Source organism: Varanus komodoensis, unplaced genomic scaffold, assembly GCF_004798865.1.
Source record: "Varanus komodoensis strain SLA01 unplaced genomic scaffold, ASM479886v1 scaffold6_2, whole genome shotgun sequence".
Taxonomy (NCBI): Eukaryota; Metazoa; Chordata; class Lepidosauria; order Squamata; family Varanidae; genus Varanus; species Varanus komodoensis.
This window is the reverse complement of record NW_025336346.1, coordinates 8,427,502-8,450,024: the sequence shown is the minus strand read 5'-3', so window position 1 is coordinate 8,450,024 and position 22,523 is coordinate 8,427,502. Positions and strand designations below refer to the sequence as shown.

The 22,523-nt window shown below is 40.6% G+C and overlaps 1 protein-coding gene across 3 annotated transcripts in view; it reads right to left on the bottom strand.

Annotated features, from left to right (window-relative positions):
* The window catches only part of IPPK (inositol-pentakisphosphate 2-kinase), a 44,862-nt gene extending 24,299 nt beyond the window's left edge, over positions 1 to 20,563 (bottom strand). For 2 of the 3 annotated variants that reach the window (XM_044451544.1, XM_044451543.1), the window contains exons 1-3: positions 20,226 to 20,563; positions 7,968 to 8,015; positions 3,048 to 3,143 (exon numbers count right to left, since the gene is read on the bottom strand). In XM_044451544.1, coding sequence (XP_044307479.1) covers positions 3,048 to 3,143; positions 7,968 to 8,015; positions 20,226 to 20,306 — 225 coding nt within the window. In that variant the 5' untranslated portion in view covers positions 20,307 to 20,563. The remainder of the gene's footprint in view (positions 1 to 3,047; positions 3,144 to 7,967; positions 8,016 to 20,225) is intronic. The other variant, XM_044451545.1, reaches the window with a different exon arrangement.
* Positions 20,564 to 22,523: the final 1,960 nt, after the last annotated feature.

Below are 22,523 nucleotides of genomic sequence, written 5' to 3'. Positions count from 1 at the left end.
CACGAAGGCCCGCTGTGACGACTTTGCCAAGCATTTCAGGGAGAAAATCGCTCAGATTCACCACGAGCTTGACTCTGCTATTGAATCAGATTCTACTGGGGAGACGCCATCAAGTCCACAATTAATGGATGAATTTCAGTTGTTGCGGCCTGATGATGTGGACAAGGTGCTTGGACAAGTACATCCTACCACTTGCTTATTAGACCCATGCCCATCTTGGCTACTTAAGAAAGCCAAGGATGGGATTGGGACCTGGATCCTGGAGGTGGTCAACGCCTCTTTAAGAGACGGCCAGGTACCTGCCCCTTTAAAGGAGGCAGTAGTCCGGCCAGCCCTAAAGAAGGCATCCCTGGATCCAGAGGTGGCTGCCAATTATAGACCGGTGCCCAACATCCCGTTCCTGGGCAAGGTGCTAGAGTGGGTGGTGGCGGGACAACTCCAAGCACTCTTGGATGAAACTGATTATCTGGACCCATTTCAGTCCGGCTTCAGACCCGGGTATGGCACTGAATCTGCCTTGGTCGCCCTGTATGATGACCTGTGCAAGGAGAGAGACGGGGGAGTGTGTCCCTGTCAGTTCTCCTGGACCTCTCAACGGCTTTCAATACCATCGACCATGGTATCCTTCTGAATAGGCTAGCGGGATTGGGAGTTGGAGGCACCACGTGGCGGTGGTTCCACTCCTATCCAAATGGCCGATTTCAGAAGGTGGTGCTGGGGGACTATGGCTCTGCACCATGGCAGTTATGCCATGGAGTTCTGCAGGGGTCCATTTTGTCCCCCTTGCTATTCAACATCTACATGAAACCGCTGGGAGAGGTCATCAGGAGGTGTGGGCTGCAGAATCATCAGTAAGCTGATGATACCCAGCTCTACCTCTCGTTTTCCACCAATCCAGATGAGGCAGTGGCTGTGCTAAACCGGTGCCTGGCCGAGGTAATGGGCTGGATGAGGGCCAATAAACTGAAGCTCATTCCAGACAAGACGGAGGCCCTGTTGGTGGGTGGCTCGGGCCTCGGGATGGGGGACTTGGGCCTTGTCCTAAATGGGGTTGCACTCCCTCTGAGGGACAGGGTTCGCAGCTTAGGAGTGCTCCTCGACCCTGAGCTGTCTCTAGAAGCTCAGGTGACGGCAGTGGCGAGGAGCGCCTTCCTTCAGCTTCGGCTGATCCATCAGCTGTGTCCCTTCCTGGAGAACGACTGCCTGGCGACAATGACACACGTGTTGGTAGCTTCCCGATTAGATTTCTGTAACGCGCTCTACGTGGGGCTACCCTTGAAGACGGTCCAGATACTTCAGTTGGTTCAAAATAGAGCTGCCAGGTTGCTGACAGGGACTGGGCGTTGTTCTCATATAACCCCAGTTCTCCGTCAGCTCCACTGGCTCCCAGTTGAAGTCTGGGCCCAATTCAAGGTGTTGGTTATGACCTATAAAGCCCTAAACGGCTTGGGACCTGGATATCTAAAGGAACACTTGCGCCCATATATGCCCTCCCGCCCCTTGAGATCAGCAACGGATGCTCTTCTCCGGGAACCCTCTGTGAATATTAGGAGAGTGAGTACCCGGAGGAGGGTTTTCTCTGCGGTGGCGCCCCATCTATGGAATGCGCTCCCCAGAGAGGTCCGCCTGGCGCCATCGTTATTTGTTTTTCGGCACCAGGCTAAGACCTTTTTATTTAAAACGTATTTTAATTGCTAAATTATTGTATTAATTACGATTTTAAAATTTTTAGCCAAGAATGCACTGGGGGTTTTTAATTTTTTTTTTCAATTGTTATATTATTACTATTTTTGTATGTTTTATGTATTCTTTGTGAGCCGCCCCGAGGCTTTGTAGCGATGGGGGCGGCATAGAAATGAAAGAGAGAGAGAGAGAGAGAGAGGGAGGGGGGGGGGCAGTGGGAAAGGCCCCAGTGTTCCACTCTTTTCCTTATAGAGGTTAAGGGAGACAGTGTTTTCCAGTGAACTCAAAGGATGCTGTAATTTTAAATAAATGTGAACTTCTTGAGTAATTTTAATCTCATTTAAAAGTGATGGGCAAAAATTATTTCTGTAGTGGTAGAGTGTGGAACAGTTTTAAACATAATTAATCTAAGTCACTTCCAATTCAAACACAAAGAAGTAAATGGTTCTATAGAAGAGTGCCACAGAAATCAGATCAGGCCAGTATGATGCCTTCATTTTTCTTTGAATGCAATGCTTTCCAATTATGCCATGGGCCCCTTTATGTAATATTCAATTTAGAATATGCATGCTAATGCTGTCTATTTTCTTTTAGATGCCAACTGAAAACATTTTTATTCTGTTAACTATTTTGGTGAGTCCATTGGTTTGATAATGGTTTTTCTTGTTGCTCTGGTGCTGAGAGTTTTAATTGTCAGACTATTTATTTATTTATGGAACAATTTTTTAAAAATGTTTTATTATTGTTTTAATTGATTATCTGTTGACTGTTTTGTTATCTTATTGTTTAAATGAATTGTTTTAATTTGCTGTTTGATTGTCATACTATCTAAGCCACCCAGACACCCTTTTAGCTAAGAGGTGTGGCATGTAATTGCAATACATACATACATACATTTAATAGAAGTGCCAGACACAGACTACTTTTTAGCCCCAGATTTTTTTCACCTCATGGCCTAAGGTGAAATCAAGCTCTTGATTTTCTTCTAAACATTTTAAGATATAATACTTCCTACACCTAACCTGTCAATTAGAGGACAACTTGTAATAATCATGAAATTTTCAGATTGCATAACATAATGGCAGACTGCATTCAAAAATGGGCAGGAAAACCTTCCCTCTCCCATTTCCACTCCACAACTCCTTAGTGTATGCTGCAAATGTAAACACAGCATATCTTGGAAATTCAACAAAAGTTATGCCCACACTTTGTACGCCACATGAATAACCTGAAGGCAAATTAAATATGAATCTTTCATACTCCTACTGCAAAAGCCAAATCTATCAGTTTGACAGCTGCAGAAGTTTGTAAAAACCAGTGTTCAAAATAACAACAACAACAACAATAGTAATAGTAATAATTACCCCATGATGAACATAATTCTCCCCAAAAAACTGTTTCATGATGTGTTTGCAAAAGTGCACTATATTCTGAAGATGATGAAATATTTCTTCTGGAGTCTGAAAAAGAAATTATAAATTGTTGGGGGAAAATTGTTATACTGCACTAACAGATAACAGCAAAACTCTAGTAAAAGGTTACCTTAAATTTGCAAGTCCACAACTCCTACTATAAATTTCCAAATGTATATATTCATACAATACTGCTTCTATCAACAAACATGTGGACAAAATGCTTAACTACCACCTATATATTCGGTGAAACTTCCCCACCAAAGGTTTCCTTCAAAATCCTGCTAGCCATCATGTATCTTTATGATAAACTTATTTGGAATCAAGTAAAATATTTATATCCACAGATACTGCAGCTGTAGTTTAGCTAAAGGTAAAGGTTTCCCCTTGACGTTAAGTCCAGTCATGCCTGACTCTAGGGGGCAGTGCTCATCTCTGTTTCCTAGCCGAGGGAGCCATCGTTTGTCCACAGACAGTCTCCGTGGTCATGTGACTGGCAAGACTAAACACCAAAGTGCACGGAACGCTGTTACCTGCCCACCGAAGTGGTACCTTTTTATCTACTTGCATTTGCATGTTTTTGAACTGCAAGGTTGGCAGGAGCTGGGACGGAGCAACGGGAACTCACCCCGTTGTGCAGATTTGAACCGGCAACCTTTCAATCAACCAGCCCAGCAGCACAGTGGTTTAAACCACTGCACCACCTGCAGTCCCTGTAGTTTAGCTACTGACCAGTATATGGAGGGCATCTTTCAGAAGTTTTCACATGTGACAGGCAATCACTACAAATTTCAGATGGGTAGTAACGTTCCAACATGAAGAAAGATATAATTGAAAGGAAATAAAGACATAAGGAAAGGGAACAAGGAGGGCAGGACATACAGATTAAACAACTGATACTAGGAACTAGGCAACTAGGGACTGGTAAGTAAGCACAGGTGCAAGGATCCAGCCCCAGTTCCAAAATTTCCATCCAACATATAATGGGGTGGATAATCCATTCTATCAGTCTGGCTGACAATATGTACATCATATCTTTATGCTCTTAAACTCCCCGACCCATGCACTTAGGAATGCACTACTCCCTCTAAGCAACCAAGGATATTATATTTCATCTGCTCTGCCTTGTAGCTATTAGACCCTTTTTCTAGATAGTATCCTCAGGCTTTGCTTTGGATAGTATCCTTATCAGACAAGGACACATACACGAGAAACATGGACTGCAGAAAGAAAAAAAAAACCCAAAAATATTTCTGGTATGGTGGTGAGATCAGGACAAGGCAAGGGAATTATACAATATGAGAAAGAACAGGAATGAAACAATTCAGCAAAGGGTAGATGGGTGTTTCCCTAAAGTAAATGTCCTCTTTAGATGCAATAAGAAGTTTTACTGGTTAAAGAAACAGTAGATGCATCATTGTTCAGCAAATATATGAAAGAGCAATGAGCCACCTGATTTAAATCAATCATTTAAATAAACTTTTAAGCAGACATTTTAAACTCCCCTGTTCTGAAAATCTTTTAACAAATAGTGTGCTGGTTTGCTTTTATGTTTTTCCCAGTTCATTTTTGGTGTTTTGATAGCTAGTCAATTTTATTATTGCTTTACCATTTATTTGCAAACTGCATTGGAAACAGTTTATTAAGTAATATATTTAACAGGTATGATGAAAATAATTAAAACATGGTCCAGATGACATTTTAAATTCACAAAATTCTGGAGATTCCAACCAAAAAAAAGTCATTAACATCTTACCTTGCACATAAGCTAAAAAACTAAGTGTTTTATTTGACAAGAACCAGAAAGAGTTGGCAATTCCTGAACGCCCTTTTTTAAACTATATTGTGAAAATAAATTATATACTGGCTTTTACCAGATAATTTAATGTATGTTGTTGCTTAGTTTCCTCAGTTATGTATTAACATTCTGGTTAATTGTTTCAGTGCAACTTCTATACTTTTAACATGTTCTGTGTCCTTGCTAATAGTTTTTCTAAAACTAATCCACATCCTAAATTGAAGATAAATGGAGGGCTTGTTCACATCATACTGTGAGATCCAGAATATATGTATAAATAACTTCTGATCACCATTTGTAAAATAACCTTATTACAAAATAAATATTGCTACTATCTAAAACTCATTGAATGCAGTACTGTGAACATTAATTCTAACTCCCATGAACAAAACACATGGAAACTCAGTCTTTCTAACCTAATCCATTCACAAATAAAGAGAAACATTAATGTGTATGGAAGGAGGGAGAACATGTACATAAAGAGAAAATGAAATCTCAACTGTTTAACTTCTTGAATCCACTTGTGGTAAATATGAAGTGGGGGAACACTGCCTGTTTTTCCCCACATAAGGCCTAAAATGCATGTGTCTCCCTATTATATTCTCATATAAACTATGCTGCAAATATTCTACTAAGCATTCAAGCAATATTCCTGCCTAAAAGTCAGTGCTGTCAGGGTCCACAGCCAGGAAGTGGGCAGCCAAAGACAGGACAAGAGCAACAGAAGCACCAGGGCTACAGAACTTCATGAGACAGAGAGAGCATCCAAAAGCAGAGTTGAATGGAAAGTCCAAATCATAGCCGTGGCACAGGCCAAGGTCAGGAACCATGAGGACAGAACAAAGGTGTGGACAAGAACAAGCCAAGATCAAGAACCAGAAGACAAACAGAGGTGCAGGTATCTTGGACAGGATAACTGGATGGGAGACATGGCACAGCAGGATACATGACACGGAAGGATACACAGCAAGGCAAGGCAATAAGAAACAACACAAACCAGATCCAGAAAACGTCAGGTAAGACGCAAGAGCTGAACCACAGCTTGTAGAGAGACTGTGTTACTGAGGCAACATCACTAGGCAGGATATAAAGGTGAGGCAGAATATAGGTCAGGCAAGCTTCAGGCACAGCAGCAAAAAGGAGTACCTGTGCTGTTCAGGTAACATGGCAAGGCAGGAGACACAGCAAGAAACAGAAGCAGGAAAGGTCAGGCAGAATGTAGACACAGCAGCAAACTGGAGGACGTATGCTGCTGAGACAACATGGCAAGGCAGAAGACCTGGCAAGAACCAGGAGTGGACACTACAGAAAACAGGAGAACCTGCATTGCTGAGAACAGTTCTGGTTGGAAGAGGTTGTTCTTATACAGCTCTTTGCTCAGGATTCCCAACTGGTGCTCATCATTAGAATGAAAGCTCCAGCAGGGACTAATCCTGCAAATAAAGTGGTAGTTGTTCTGGTACTGACCACCACAGCAGCCTAGATCCTGACAACTGGTTCAATATTCATGCAAAGAGTCTAGTGCTGAACTGAACAACAAAAGAAACCCCAAACTGCCACATTAATTTTACTTGCATTAGAACTGGGACATCGATCAGGCCCAAGCACCATACCATGGATGTCATGGGTTATTAGCCTGTGTCAAGTTGCAATGCAGGCAAGCACCTGTTTCATATCCAACCCTCATTAGGAGGCTATTATGTCATGCAAACACAGGAAGCATGGCTTACATCAGAGTTAAATATGATATATTTAAGATAAGTAGAACAGAACAAACAATGGTTTATGCATAATCCATGCTTGTCAGATTTTCACAAGGAAACCCCCAAGTGGGAAGGAGGAAATGGCCTGCATAAACAGACCAATAATAATGAAACTGAAGCAAAGTATTCAAACTGAAACACTGTTTTGACTTCAATTCATCTTCCACAAATTACGGGTCATACAACTGAAATACCATTGTGCAAGAAAAATAGCAGAGTTACATCACTTGCAATGTTCTAAGCAAGAGAAAGATATGTACTGAGGCTGAAATAATAACAGAATCTTGCCTAAGGGCACACAGTAAATTCATAGCAACGGACATGAGACTACTATGCAAAATTACAAGCATTCCATACAGATAACAATGCAGTCTGCTCAACAATTTAGTTTGATATTTAAGGAAGAGAAGTCCTCTCTAAACATCAGACATTATCATTCATTCAAAGGGCACTATGTGGCATATACTCTCACCTCTTTCATATTCAAAATGTCCCTAGTCCATTTGTTTGTACAGCTATCTTTTGCTATATGCTCGTAAGCAACTTAGAGTTTAATAGTACTAAATATTTTTCACATATATTACAGGATCTGTTAACGTAATAATCCGAATAGCTAATAGTTAAAATTCAAGACTGGATATTAGTGCCATTACTAACAAATTAGCACTGTCTACCAACAATACTCAAAAAGTATTAATAAAAGAAGAGTTTGCAAATAAAAATAACCCTTACAATTGTTTAAGAAACAATTTTTACATCTTCTGTAAGCCCTGTTCAAAAGTCCCATCAAGTTCATTGGGTCATATTCCAAGGTAAATGTGTATAACAGGGAAGGGAAAACTCTCAGTCATAAGGCTATGAAATTTTCTATGCAGCACAACAGCTTCTTTCCTCAGCCCCAACCCCTCTGCCCTAGGGAAAAGCTCTTACCTCAAATCAGAGTTGTAGATCAGATTCTTTTCCTTGTAGGATAGCGCTGATGGGGCTAATCAATTCACTCTTGTTTATTTCTGAGTAACAGAACTTGCTTATTTGTGAATTAAGCATGCTGCTTCTACATACTTCTGAAAAGATGTGCTTCCTTCCTGTCATGCAGAGACTTACCCAACCTACTAGCTAATTAGTAATATATACCCAATTTTATGTTGTTTTTCACATTGGAAGCCTTCTTCACCTTACCAAAAGCCAAAATAAAAATTAATGCAGAACAGTCAGGCATAATTAGTCTTTGCCTGGTGGGATGTATGAAATAAAGAGGCTCTCTTTACACCAAAGAGAAAACAGCTAAGCTAGTAAGTCATACTATCTTACCTTATTTCGGTTCAGTGGAAATTTCAAAAAACGTAGTACCACACAACGCTGAAATGGAAAAGAAATGCAATAAATAAAACAGTTTTGTTATATGGGCAACTTAAGCTAGAGCAACTATCACAGCAAAAGTTAAGCATACAAAATAATCCACCTTCCTGTTAGGGAGGAAAAATACTTCCAGTCTATTCTCTATCTTCACTCTTTAGCTGCCAATTAGGATTAGGATTGATTTTCTGGGTCAGATCAACAGTCCATTTAACTTAGCATTTGATCTGCTTTCAGTAATAAAAAAACAGGGTGGACTTCATGAACCTAGGCTAAATTCAGAACGACAAAAAACCTCACATGGTGCACAGGCATTTGTCACATAGAACAGGGGTAGCCAAACTTGCTCAACAGAAGAGTCACATACTATAAAATATCTGAGAGCAGCAAGCAAGCACCCGTGGGTGGCAAGCCGCAAAATAAACTCAAAGAGCCGCATGTGGCTTGCAAGCCTGTTTGGCCACTCTGCTATAGACCAAGCCAAACAACAAAATGCTAGGGGTTTTAATGGCAAGTTTTATAACTGTGTTTAGACTGGTCTTGTTTTATTTGAGATAAATTTCCATGTTATTTATAAATTATTCTTTTTAACGCCACAATTTTAGCCACCTTAAACAAAATATCAGACATGCTTTTAAAACAATTTTTTTTGCAAGTTGACCCTTACTTGTTAGTGTAAAGCCCTATAAAAGCAATCAGCATCCTCCAATACTTAGACCAGATATATAGAAATTTCAGATAATGCTCACAGTTCTTCAAGTTGTATTTTAGAAACGATAAATATCCATTCTAGTCATTAGGGCAGGATGGTAACTATTTTTCTATAAAAGGCCACTAACCAACAGGAAAAATAATAGAGCCATCCATGGAACTAAACATAAGTAGTCACCCATTTCCCTCCATATTGGCAGGTGAATCTGCTTCCTGGATGAACCTGATTTTCAGAGCTGTTCTTGGAGTGGCTGAAGTGCCACTTGCAGCTAGATGCAAGAGAAAATTCAGCAAGCAAGCAACACACATGCGGAGAGTGAGAGAGCACTGTCATGCTAAGCAGCCAATCCACACACTGCAACACCTGAGCACTGCCAGCCCACCACCGTCTTTGGAGACAAGGGAGCGCCAGGAGCCCTCTGAATGAGGCAACCAGGAGCCACACTCCTAACACTTTTCCCATGGCTGCTAATCAAATGGAATGAGTTGCTACCAACAGCCAATGCCACAGGCCACGTAAAATTCAGCCCTGAGCCCAATTTGACCAGCAAGTTGCAGGCTCCCCAACACAACTTTAGAGAGCAATGCAAACAGTGTGTGTGTTTTTCTTTTACAGCATTCACCTGAAGAATTAGTAAATACAACCACATAATAAAAATTATGGCCTACACGAATTTTTTACAATTGATTTCACAGTTGTTTACAAGGGATTTTGGAGACTGAAATTAAAATTTTACCTGCCCCTTTCCTTCTACATTTCTACTGTTATCGCCTGTGCATATGCAATACTTCCCTGAAAGCTGCAGGAAGCAAAGATTTCCTCATTTTGTTTGCAGCATAGTTACAAGCAGCTAACATGGCACTGAGTCTGCCAGATCAACAACCAAAGCAAGATTTTTTTAAAAAGGCTAAAAGGTAAACAACTTAATGGCACTCTTCTGACATTCAAAAAATTTGGGATATTTAAACCATTTTTCTAACATTGTTCAGTGCTCATGTTGAACAGTGTAAGAAAAAATATGTAATAAGCTACTTCAGTAATGAGATTAAAATCCACTATGAGTACAACCCAATACCTTGTTTTCCTCTTAGAAGAAAGCCTCCATCTTGGACGCTTTCACATAATCAGAGCCCAGTCAGGTTGCTACAACCAGAATGGGAAGAGCAAGGGAAGTAATTTTTGATTCTTTGTCCTACTTTTAACTCCCAGCCTCCAAGATGGGCCTATGAGCCTTTCCAGGGAAGGCATGCTCTGGAAAGGGCTGGGACACAGCTGGAGAAACCATAGGATTTATTTTATTTTGGCCTTTCTTCTCAACTGTTCACCTCCTGAAATGCTCCTGTTTCCTTTCCTCCAAGGCCAAACTTATGATCCTGAGCAACAGACCATCTCCTTCCCAAGGTCACAATGGTGTATATTGCCTCACTCTCTAAGTGTTGCTGTTTTATACAATGAAAGGAGAGGGGTTTTTTTTAATAAAACCATGTGTGGCCCAAGTCTAGCTTAAAGTGTTTATTGTGTCACTAATAACCAATTTTTATTGTTCTTTTGTCTGAATTTGCTGGCTTTTGTTCAGACTAATTTGATGTTGGGAGTGGAATACAAAATACAACTCTCTGGATTTGGCTTTTCAAGAACTGTAAGACTAATTAAGTTTATGGTGTGGAAGAAAGGAGATACTGATTTACTGCTACCTGAATCTTCTACTGGATTTTGCATCTGGAAACAAATACACAACATGTTTGTCTAAGAAGAAGCACAAATTGAAGTTGAATTATTAACAGCTCTCAGATGTATGGTAGGCAATGAGCTTCCCTTCCATTTTTCCTAGTTGTGTGCAGGGAGGGAAGTAACATAGTTCGGCAATTATCCTTTTTCCCCTGATCTTGCTCCCTTGAGATTTTCAAAAATACTGTAAGTTTTGCAAATCTCTTAATTATTCCTACTGCAGCCTTCCTTAAAACAAGAAATAATAGTCTTACTTGGAAGCACAATGTATTGCCCAAGTACAATTATTCTTTCTTAAGAGGATGCAGAGACAATAAACACACGGAGGGAAGGCAAAGCTTTTATTGACGAATACCATACAGAACAAAGGAGCGATGCTTATGTCTCTGCTGCTGTCAGAAACCTTAACACTTTGTTAAGGTTTTGGTCCCTCCATGTATGTGTGAGTGCAGGTAGCAAACCAAGTTTTATCACAACTGAGTTCACATGGCTAATTTTACACATGACAAATCAGAATCCAACAATCTATACCGTGGGTTAGCTTTGTGTGCAAACCTAACAATTTACCTGGTTTGCATAGAACACTAATTCACAATTTATTTAACCCATGAATTGCTGCATTCTGGGCGGTCATGACCTGCACTAACCTGTCCCTACCTAGTACTAGTAAATGGACACCACCATTGTCAAGCTAGCTGGAAGTCATTTACTTTACAACATATTTTGGAATACTGTCATAGTTAATTAACTACACATACAAAAGTGAAATAATTTCTACCAAGTTTTAGTCCCAGGACAAGGTATATACATTTGCAGCCATTATTACCTAACTTTCACCTATTTGTATGACTCCAATATCATCTCAAACAGAGTCTATGGTCTCCTGAAACCGGGGTAGGAGTATCTAGTCCATATTCTGATTTGCTATTTCAGCCCAATCTGCCTTTCTGTCACTTCATCTCCCTGCTATTGCACCATCATACCTCCAATCACAAATGACTTTACTCTTTTTTTCACCCTCTGCATGATCTTCAGTGACTATTTTCAGCTTGGACAAATTGGTGAACAAAACCAGTGTTGTTACCCATTACCCTTTCCCAATGCAAAACATGGCATTTGTGAAAAAGTTATTTCATAATCAAGAGCTTTATACCACGGAAGGACTCCCTGGAGAAGAGCCTAATGCTGGGAATAATAGAATGAGAATGGCAGAGAATGAGGTGGCTAGATGGAGTCACTGAAGCAGTTGGCATGAGCTTAAGTGGACTCTGGGGGATGGTGGAGGTCAAGAAGGCCTGGAGGAATGTTGTCCATGGGGTCTCAATGGGTCGGACATGACATCGCGACTAACAACAACAACAAACATATCAAGTACTCTAACCCATATATAGAATTATGTGACAATTTGGTTCAAGAAAACAATTATACAGTTAACTACAATATCTTATTGAGATTTGTTTGTGTCAATTCAACTTTATATATGGATACAATGCTAATCCAATCAGAATAACTCAGAAATGTACCATTACACAAATCTGTACAACAGTTTCCCATTACATTACTAAATAGCACATCTCAATACTGTTTTCCACAACTAAACCATGCAACCTGAATTACATAGAAGTAGTAACTGACAAAGGCACAGAAAGTACTAAATTGAGTACTGGATATAGACTCTCCAGTTACAGGACTTTAATCCGAATTTGCTGCAGTGCTGCCAAGAGAACATACATATATTAATACCAAAAAGTTATTTCTCTCCCTAAGGAACCGTAACATTGATGTCACAGAAATAACTCAGAGCCAGGGTATCACTGGGTTTACTAAAACTGAAGTAAGTAGGCACAAAGGAAGCAGAGATATCACACACATTTGTTCCTGCTAAATTTCCAATATGCACAATTTAACTACTTTCTTGGCAACATGCAAGCCAGGTCATTGTCTTGTCTTTCAGAAAATCTGTCATAGCAGTATAGAAATGAAATGAAAAAAAAATTAAAATTGTCCCTATGATATAGTTGTAATAAATGGTAATTAGTAAAGATGCGTTTCAATACTGAAGTAAGAGTAAGGTTTCATTATATAAAATCCACTTTGAACTGTTTTTATCATATATAATTTCAAAAGGCAGATATAACACTTCTTCTAGTGAAACAGTCCAGCTTCAGAAAATCATCATACCAAACTGGAATATAACAATGCCCTTTGCAAGTCTTATTCTTTTGACATCCAGGCATGTCAGAGAAAGATACATTTGCTGGTCAACACTGAGCTATTTGTGCTTTACCACTAGCCAGGAAAAAAAAAAACAATTGTTCATTGTGTCTCTATTAACCATGCTGTGGAATAACTGTGCTGTAAAAGTTTGGCGAGCAGTTACTAAGAAAAGCTCCAAACATTCTGTTAACCAAGTAACCTATCTAAAGAGAAATGATCAATGACTGGGAATTAGCTGGTAGACTATGCATAACTGGAGTAAGGAGGCTGTACAACCCATATGCTATGCACCAATCAGCTACGCTGCTGAATGTCTTCCAACTTCAAATATCAGAATGTACCCAAGATTTCCCCCTCTTAGATGCACACTTAACATGGTGAGGGAGTCTGATAGTATCAGAAAGCCAACTGTTCCCAACTATAAATGCAAATGTCAGCTTAAATGCAATGCTATTAACAGCTGTAAAATAAAAAATAGGAGGAAACACCTATACTAGGTGGTATGCAATTGACCTGATTCTTTAACAGATGCGTAAAAAACTCAGTATCAAATTAGCCACGTCATTCAACTGTGTCAGAAATAATAGCACCTGGATTGTTGTGACTGCATCATATATTTGGAAACAGAGGATTTGAACACAGAAACATAGAATCAGAAGGGGCTTCCTGGGTGGCTCCAGCCGGCTCCACTCACATAATCCCCAACATGTGGTTGTCCTATCTTTCCTTGAATGCCCTCACCAATGGGGCCTCAACCACCTCCCTTTGAAGCCCACCTCCCTTTGAAGCCCATCCTAATTATTACAAATCATAATAATTACTCCTGCTCTATGTGTTTCTCAATTCAACAGAATGTCCTCTAGCCTGGGCTCTCCTTAAAGTAACTTATTGTATTGAGAGGAAGAAAATAGAAGGCATCTCCTAAATTCAGGCACGGACACAATCTTGAAATAAGACATTAAGATAGCTTTTTGTCTCAGTTGCAGTACCATAATGGGATGTATAGTTGCATTTTCTTAAGAAGCAAATATACTTGCTTCATGGAAATTAACAAATGGGCAGCATAAATGGATAATCTTTTGAAAACTAAAATACTCAAGATACTTTCATAGATCAACAAAAGCAAATACTGTCAAGAAAGATTGCTTAAGTATGCAATGTATATCCTTGTATAAACACACTGTGAAGTCAACAAATTGGACTGGGGTCCCCAGCATTTTTGGATCTGCATGTACATTTGGGAATCTGAGAAACTTCTGCAAGCACAACCATAAAATGCCTAATTAGTGGATCATCTCTGCAGCATCTACTTGTAGCATGTATGGATCATAGGATGTGTCTTATTCAGCAAAAACTTTTGTTTTGAGACTATTTAACTCTGCAAATTATCTTCAATAAGGGACTGCTTAATTCAACTAATAGCTAGTACTACAATACAGTTAATGCTTCTTTCAATTGGTGGCAATTTTGATTATCTGATTCTTTTGGGAGGAAAATTATTCAGATAAATTTTGTATCAGAAGTCTTTAATATTCACTGATGTACATGGTCTTTTAAGTTCTTCTTCTACTTCATGAAAATTACAAATGGTTATTGTAAATTGAGTCCCTGTACCTTTTTGACAGCTAGACAATTTATATTACAATGCTGGAAAGATAAATACTCGCCTTCCTATAAAGTAATGGATTGAGGACCTTATAAAACTTTCAATATTTTGATATATGGTCTATCTCTGCTGAAACCTAAGAAAATTGCTAGAAAACTGAATGTACAGGAGGTCCCCTACATATGAACAAGTTCCATTCTGAGAGCATGTTCCTAAGTCCAATTTGTTCATAAGTTCAACAAAGTTAGCCTAGGTACCCAACTAACACAGTAAGCTACATAGTACTGTACTGTAATAGGTTTATGATGACACTGGAGGACTTCCAGAAATTATACTTCCAGGTACGTGGCAGTGCAGAAGTGCACCCGTGCTGTTTGTCTAATGGGTTCTCCCTCATTTGGCATTACCGTTAGGTTGGTACGACCTGTGTTATGCTTTGTTGGATTCACCTCTCTCAATTACTGTATAAAAGTAAAGTACACAAAAGCACATTCACATCTTTGAAGTTGGGAAATGCAATCAGGGAAATTCTTCAACAAAGGCAGTACAATAATAATGAGGGACTTCAACTATCCACTCACTGCCTGGATAGATGCATGCTCTAATTCTAATAAGGGAGGTTAAATTTCTCAATGTCATAAATAACTGTGACCTAGAGCAGCTAGTAATGGAACCAACCAGAGGGGAGGCAAGCTTGGGAGTACTCCTTGACCTGGAGCTGTCACTGGAAACCCAGGTGGCAGCAGTGGCGAGGAGTGCTTTCCTACAGCTTTGGCTGGTCCATCAGCTGCTTACCTGGACAAACACTGCCTAGCAACAGTGATTCATGCTCTGCTCTGGTAACCTCCCAGTTGGATTACTGTAATGCGCTCTAGGTGGAGCTGCCCTTGAAAATGGTCCGAACACTTCAACTGGTACAGAATAGAGCAGCCAGGATGCTGACAGGGACCGGTTGTTATTCTCATATAACGCCGGTCCTCTACCAGCTCCACTGGCTTCCAGTTGAAGTCCGGGCCCTATTCAAGGTGCTGATTTTGACTTATGAAGCCCTGAACGGCTTGGGACTGGGATACTAGAAGGAACATCTCCTTCCACACCCCTTAAGATCTGCAAGAGAGGTCCTGCTCCAGGAACCCTCCCTAAAGGAGGTAAAAAGGACATCTACTCGGAGTAGGGCCTTCTCTGCAGCAGCGCCCAGATTATGGAATGCGCTCCTTGGAGAGGTTCACCTGGCACCAAGCTTATACTCTTTTCGGTGCCAGGTCAAAACCATTTTATTCAATCGTTATTTTAAAAATTAGTATTTTAATGTTTTAACAGTCGCTTTTTATTTAATATATTTTATTGGTTCTATGTTATTTATATTATATTATATTATATTATATTGTTTTATTGTATTTTGATTTTAATGACTGTAAGCTGTAGTGAGATGCCATGCATAAGAGACAGCATATAAAAGTTTTAAATAAATAAATAAATAAATCTTGGATATAGTGCTAAGTGAGGTTGCCCAGGACATAGCACACAATGTAAATGATGTTGAGCCATTAGGTAACAGTGGCCATGCTAGTATCAGGTAGATGGAAGATTGCCAAAGAGGTCAGAACTTCAAAAGAGGAAACTTCTCAGAAATGAAGATACGGATTTTTTAAAAAAAGGTGACTCAAGAAGTTTCAATCGCTTCAAAGTTCCTGGAGATTACTCAAAAACACTCTAATAGAAGCAACAGATAATATACATACTATGAGTGAGAAAAGTAGCACAAAGTCCAGGAAATCACTAGCATGGTCCCCCTGAGATCAGCGGAAGAGGCCCTTCTCCGGGAGCCCTCCATGGAAGAAGTTAGGAGGGTGGTTGCTTGGAGGAGGGCTTTCTCAGCGGTGGTGCCTAAGTTATGGAATGCGCTCCCCAGAGAGGTCCGCCTGGCGCCGTCGTTATTTGTTTTTCGGCGCCAGGTGAAGACCTTTTTATTTAAGCAGTATTTTAAATGTTAATATTATTGAATTTTATTTGGCCAGGGCGGCTTGTTTTATATTGTATGTTTTATATTATATATTTGTATTTTAATGTATATATTTTAAAATGTTATTTTAATTTTATTGTTGTAAGCCGCCCCGAGGCTTCGGCGAATGGGGCGGCATAAAAATGTTTTAATTAATAAATAAATAAAGTCAAGGAAGCTATTAGGAAGAAGAAAGCACCCTTCGAAAAAATGGGAAGTTTTGCCCAAATGAAAAGAACAGATGGGACCACAAACTTGCACATGGGAGATGAAAGCAGACAATCAGAGCGCAAAGAAACAGTTTGAGGAGCATATCACTAACAGTATCAAAGATAAAAATAAAGAATTCTTTAAATATATCGAAAGAAAGGAAATAGCTAAGGAAACAATTGGGCCATTGGATGATAATGGAATTAAAGGAGCACTAAGGGGACAAGGAGATTGCAGAGAAGCTGAATTATTATTTTTTGACAGTCTTTGCAGCATAGGATGAAGAGCAGATATCTGTCCCTGAGTTTATAATAGTGATAAAAGATGAATTTCTCAACCTTATTGACAAACTGAAAGTCAGCAAGTCACCCAGTCCAGAAGGTATCCATCTTAGTGTTTCCAAAAAATCTCAAACACAAAATTGCTGACCTTCTTACCAAAATATTTAACATGTCCCTAAAATTAATCCTTGCACCAAAGGACTGGAGAATGGCCAATGTAACACCAATTTTTTAAATGGATTCCAGGTGGGATCCAGGAAATTACAGGCCAGTTAGCTTAATTTTTGTTCTGGATAAACTGCTTGAAAGTGTTATTAAGGAATCAGTAAGCGCACAGAAGGACAAGTCTTGCTGAAAAATAAAATCAGCATGGCTTCCGCAAGGGGAAGTCTTGTCTCACTAAGTTATTGGAGTTTTTTGAGAGTGTAAATAAACAGAGACAGGGATGATCCTGTGGGCATTGTTTTTATGAACTTCCAACATGCTTCTGATGTTCCTCACCAAAGGCTCTTGAGCAAACTAAGCAATCATAGAATAAAAGGGCAGTGTCTTCTTATGGATCACTAACTGATTAAAGAACAGAACACAGAGGGTGAGAATAAATGGCAACTTTCTCCCAGTGGAGATACGTAATCAGTGGAATCTTACAGGGTTTTGTATTAGGACCAATGCAGAACCCTTTTTAACCTATTGATAAATTATCTGGAATTGGGAATAAGTAGGGAAGTGGCCAAGTTTGCTGAAGACACTACACTTTTTAGGGTAGTTAAAACCAAACTGCATTGTAAGGAGCTCCAAAAGATATTTCCAAGTTGGAAGAATGGGCAAATGCAGTTAAATATAAGCAAGTGTAGAGTAATACATGTTGAGGCAAAAAAATCCCAACTTCAAATACACACTAATGAGATTTGAACTAGCAGTGACTGAACAAGAAAGGGATCTTGGGTTGGTAGTGAACAACTTGATCAAAATGTCAGCTGAATACACAGCTGCTGTGAAAAATGCAAACTCCATGTGAAGCATAATTAGGAACAGAATAGAAAACAGAACTGCCGAAAGCTTACTTCCCTTATACAAATCTTGGAGCGATCACACTTGGAATACTGTGTTCAGTTCTAGCCGCCTTACCTGCAAAAGAGCATTACTGAGTTGAAAAAAGTACAGAGAAGGGCAGCAAAAGTGATTAGGGGCTGGAGCAGCTCCCCTGTGAGGAACATCTACAACAAATGAGGCTTGGTCTACAGCTCCAAGCCCTGGCCAACTTAGAAAAAAGGTGAATAAGGGGAGACATGACAGAGTTATTTAAGATTATGCATGGTGTGGAAAAAAGTGGAGAGGGAGACATTTTTCTTCCTCTGCCATAACATTCAAACATGGTGACATCCACTGAAGCTAACTGGAGGGAAGTTTAGGGCAGAGTAAAGGAAGTACTTCTTCAAACAGTGTACAGTTAAAACTATGGAATTCACTGCCATGGGAAGTGGTGATGACTGCCAATCTAGGCAGCTGTGTAAAAGATATTAGATAAGTTCGTGAGGGAAAAGGTTATCAGTGGCAACCAGCTAAGTGTGATCTTCTTCAACAGAGGTGGCATGACTGCATATACCAACTGCTCAGGAACATGGGCAAGCGAAGGTCTTGCACCCATCCTGCTTGAGGGATCTTGTGGGCAGCTGGCTTGCCACCATGTGTGCAAAGTGCTAGACTAGATGGACTTTTGGTCTGATCCAGTATGGCTTTTCTGTTTTATAATCCTCCAGTATAACATTTGTGAATACAGGCAGCAAGGTTTTCCTCTCTCTTCAGAAATGGAATAAATTCTCTAAACATCCATATAAACTATTTCATGTTGAAGGATGAAATGGTAAATATCTGAAATTAAAATAATTCTTTTCAGAGAATCTCTGATGAGATACAGTCTAAGCGCCAAACCTTTCTATCCAAACTGCTAAGTCTTGTCCTAGAATCATGGGTAAATGAAGTCAAATGCTGTATTTTTATTTCTTATTCCTCCCTACCTCCCAGAATCTCTGGGTGGCATATATGTTCCCCTTCTATTTTATCATTATAATGATCTTGTGAGCTTTATTTATTTATATGCCTCCTTTCTATCAAGAACATGGCACTGAAGGTGGCTTGAGACAGGCTGAGAGACACCGACAGGTAAAGTCACATAAACTCTGTGACAGAGCAGGGATTAAAATTCACTTCTCATTGGTCTCATTTCAACTCTCTAGCCTTTATGATACTTTAGTTATCATAGGTGGATAATGACACTAATAGATGAAGCAGAACGACATGATGAAACACTCAGAGTATAAGGAAACATTCTTCCTTATACCTGCCTAGGCAGCAGATCATTTGATAAAAGAATTACTTCCCTGCAGATATGTAGAAAGAAGAAATTCAGCTCAAACATATCTGAATTCTGGAATAATTCAGAATACCATATTGCATATTTTCCTCTTATTGCGCAGGGATACTTTTTTAAGACCTTGTACTCTTCCTTCCAACTTATTGCACCAGACATGTCCAATATTAATTTTCTAAAACCATGACTCAGGCTCAGCTACAACATGACTTGCTTTTAACACACCTTTCCCCACACCCACTTTTTATATGGATAGTCACCCAGTTTCAGTTACCCTAACCCAACTTTCCCTGGCGCAATACCCTACAAATGTTTCCATCTACAGCTCCAAGCATCCCTGGCCATTGGTCATGCTGGCCAGGGCAGAAAACAGTTTAAGTCCAAAACATCGGAGAGGATACAAAATTAAGGAAGGTTGCCTTAACTCAACACTTTAAGGCTGCCATCCTTAACTTCATTAAGGATGGTGGACTTGCGATACAGTTATAATTACAAGTGCAACATTGCCGCAGCCCCCATTTTGGCACATATTCATTGAATTTACACCATGTTTTCAGACCTATTTTCCCAAAAACTGAAATCTGCTTTCTCTATGGCTTATTCTTCGCTTTGTCTGTTATTCTATATTTTAAACTTCGTCTTTACACCAAAAAACAAAGCATTGAGTTTTAAGACGATTCCGAAGGGGGGGGGGTTGTATCATTTGGAAGCAGCAAGTGCGGCAGAACAGGCTTCTTGGACCAAGGTGTCGTCATGCCCAGGTAAAGGAGAGAGGGAAGATGGTCCGCGGGCCCACTCCCCTCCCGGTCCTTTTGCTCCGTCCTCTCGGAGGCAAGGGCCGGTGGTGGCAAAGGAAATATTGTCCTCAGCATTTGTTGCCTTGACTTTTAAATAAAAAGGGGGCTGCGACGGAGTACTGACGGGATTTCCTCCTCCCGCTCAAACCGCCCTGGCGGAATTATCGGTAACTCCGGGCCTGCAAACGGGGGGGGGGGGGGGGGGGGGCGAAGGGGCCGCTGCCCGAAGCCCCGTTGGATGCTGCCTTCACCCGAGCGGCGCGCGAGGCCCCCACCGCATCCCCTTTACCTGTCTGTGGGAGACGACAAGGCTTTTGTTGCCTTCCCCGTGGTATCGCCATTCATTCTCATCCATCTTCTCCGCTTCCATTCCAGAGCCAGCGGCCACTTGCTCTGGGCGGGCGGGCAGCCGACGGCCTCTCTCTTTCTCCCTTTTTCCTTCTTCTTCGCCTTCCTCCTCTTCTCCTCCTTCGCCTCAGCTACGGCGGCGGTTTCTATCGTCTTTCGCAGCACGCAAACCCCGCCCACAAACCTCCCCGGCAATGAGCGCAGCCGTCCCGGCTCCCGCACAGGCAGCCACAAGTCAACTTGGTAGTTTTCCGACACACACACTACCCTTTCGCCCGGGCCGGGGCAGGAAGTTCCACCTTCCGTCATGCGGCAAGCGGAAGTCGCCTACGCATCGGAAAATGCATGACATGCGAAGGCGGAACTTCCTCAATTAGCCTTCTTTAATGTGGGCAACGGCTTCACCCGCCATTTTAGCCATTGCCCTGAGGATTTGCCTATCCAGGCTATAGTCAACGCCATCTTTATTCCGGGTAGGAAAGGGCGAGGGAAGAAAGGGCTGTGGAAACGTTGCGGGGCATGCGCAAGAGGAAAGGCGTGTAGCTTACACGTATGTGATAGGGAAGAGGGAGGCCGAGGTGGGTTCGCCTATGTGACGAAAGGATCTTGGTGTGACGTAGTTAGTAATCATGACATGAGGCAAGCCAAGGATCGAGGCAAGTCCCAACATGCCCTGGGAGCAAAATGGCAAAACCGAAGCGGGCACCTCATGAGAAGGCAAGTCCCGCTGGAGAAGACAGTCCAAGAAAGAAGAAGGGCTGGATCGATTCCATAAAGGCAGCCACATCCTTGAGTTCACAAGAGCTGCACAGTGCTGTCAGGGTCAGGACATTTTGGCGGGCATAGTGCCAGTGTAAGTTGGAGACGACGCTGAGCAAGGAACAGCAGCAAGCTCTAGGCACCTGGACACTGCATCGGACCCTGACTAAGACGAGCAGCGGTGGTCATGAGACCATGAGACGTGGGAGACCGTCTCATTGAGCTCAATAGGATTTACACACGAGTTGGTCTGTGAGACATTGATTTTGTTCATTATTAAAATCTATAGTCTACCTGTTCCCGCCAAGAAAGCATGGGAAATAAAAATAGATGGGGGCGGGGGAAATCTAACTGGAATCCAATTCAAACAATCCAGATCCTGGAACTCTTTTGAAGAACTCTTAAGGAAATTATGAGTAGTCTTATACAGAGTCAGCAAGTTTTACACAGGGAGCAGTTACGTGAGGCTTTAGGCGGACAGCTATTTCCCAGGTTTGCCCCAGTTCCTGCTAAACAACAAATACAGCAAAATTAAATTCTGGAATGCTCAGATGATACAGGTCACCGGTACAGTTCAGAACTCAAGTACCATTTCTGTACGCTCTTCTGTATAAGTGCATTCTGATTTTTTAAAATCAGCACTTTGAGGAAAGACTGGATATTTAGTAAGGTATTGAACAGGGTATATCTTGTTTTATTCTGTTTATATAGTTTGCCTATTTTATTGTATGTATTTTGGAAAACCTGGGATGTCTGTAGTATAGAAACGTTAAATAAATATTCTGGTCAACTCCATGTTGTGCTAGTTTTCCTTTTTGCAGGAAGACTTTTAAGATGGGGTTCTAGTTCTAACAAATAATCTGTATACTTTGTTTTGTTCATTAAAGCAGCATTTTAATTGTGCAAACTGTAGCAGTCCCCATTTAGGAAATCCTTCATGTACAAGAATCAGTTTAAGCCCTTTCATTCAATCCCTTAAATGAAATAATTTGAGTTTAGTTCAGGCAATTGATGCAGTGATTTTCCTAACAGTTTCTTCAGCTGTATATTTGAATTATATCTGAATATCTATGCAGTTAAACCTATCCAAACATGGACCTTCAGCTAAAAGATCACCACAAATTACTAGAAGTGAGTTAGAAGTGTTTTATTCTGGAATTAATATGCTACCCAGCTGTTGCCCTTGTCTTAACCCTATACGTCAATGCTTTGGTTTGACTCATTTCCTGGAATGAAAGAATGTGCTGTAGAAACAGTTCAAAATAGCGCAAACATAATGTCACAGTTTTAAACTTCAAGCAGCTTGATTTCTTTTTCATCAACCACCATGGTTACCTTTGTGTTTTTTGTGTTTTATTAAAAATGTGTGAGAAATTTTATTGAAAACAGTGGTTCTGAGACTATGAATATGCCCATTTCAGGTTACAATTCCATACACCCCCTTACCTAGGAATAAGAGTCATTGAATTCAGTTAGTCTT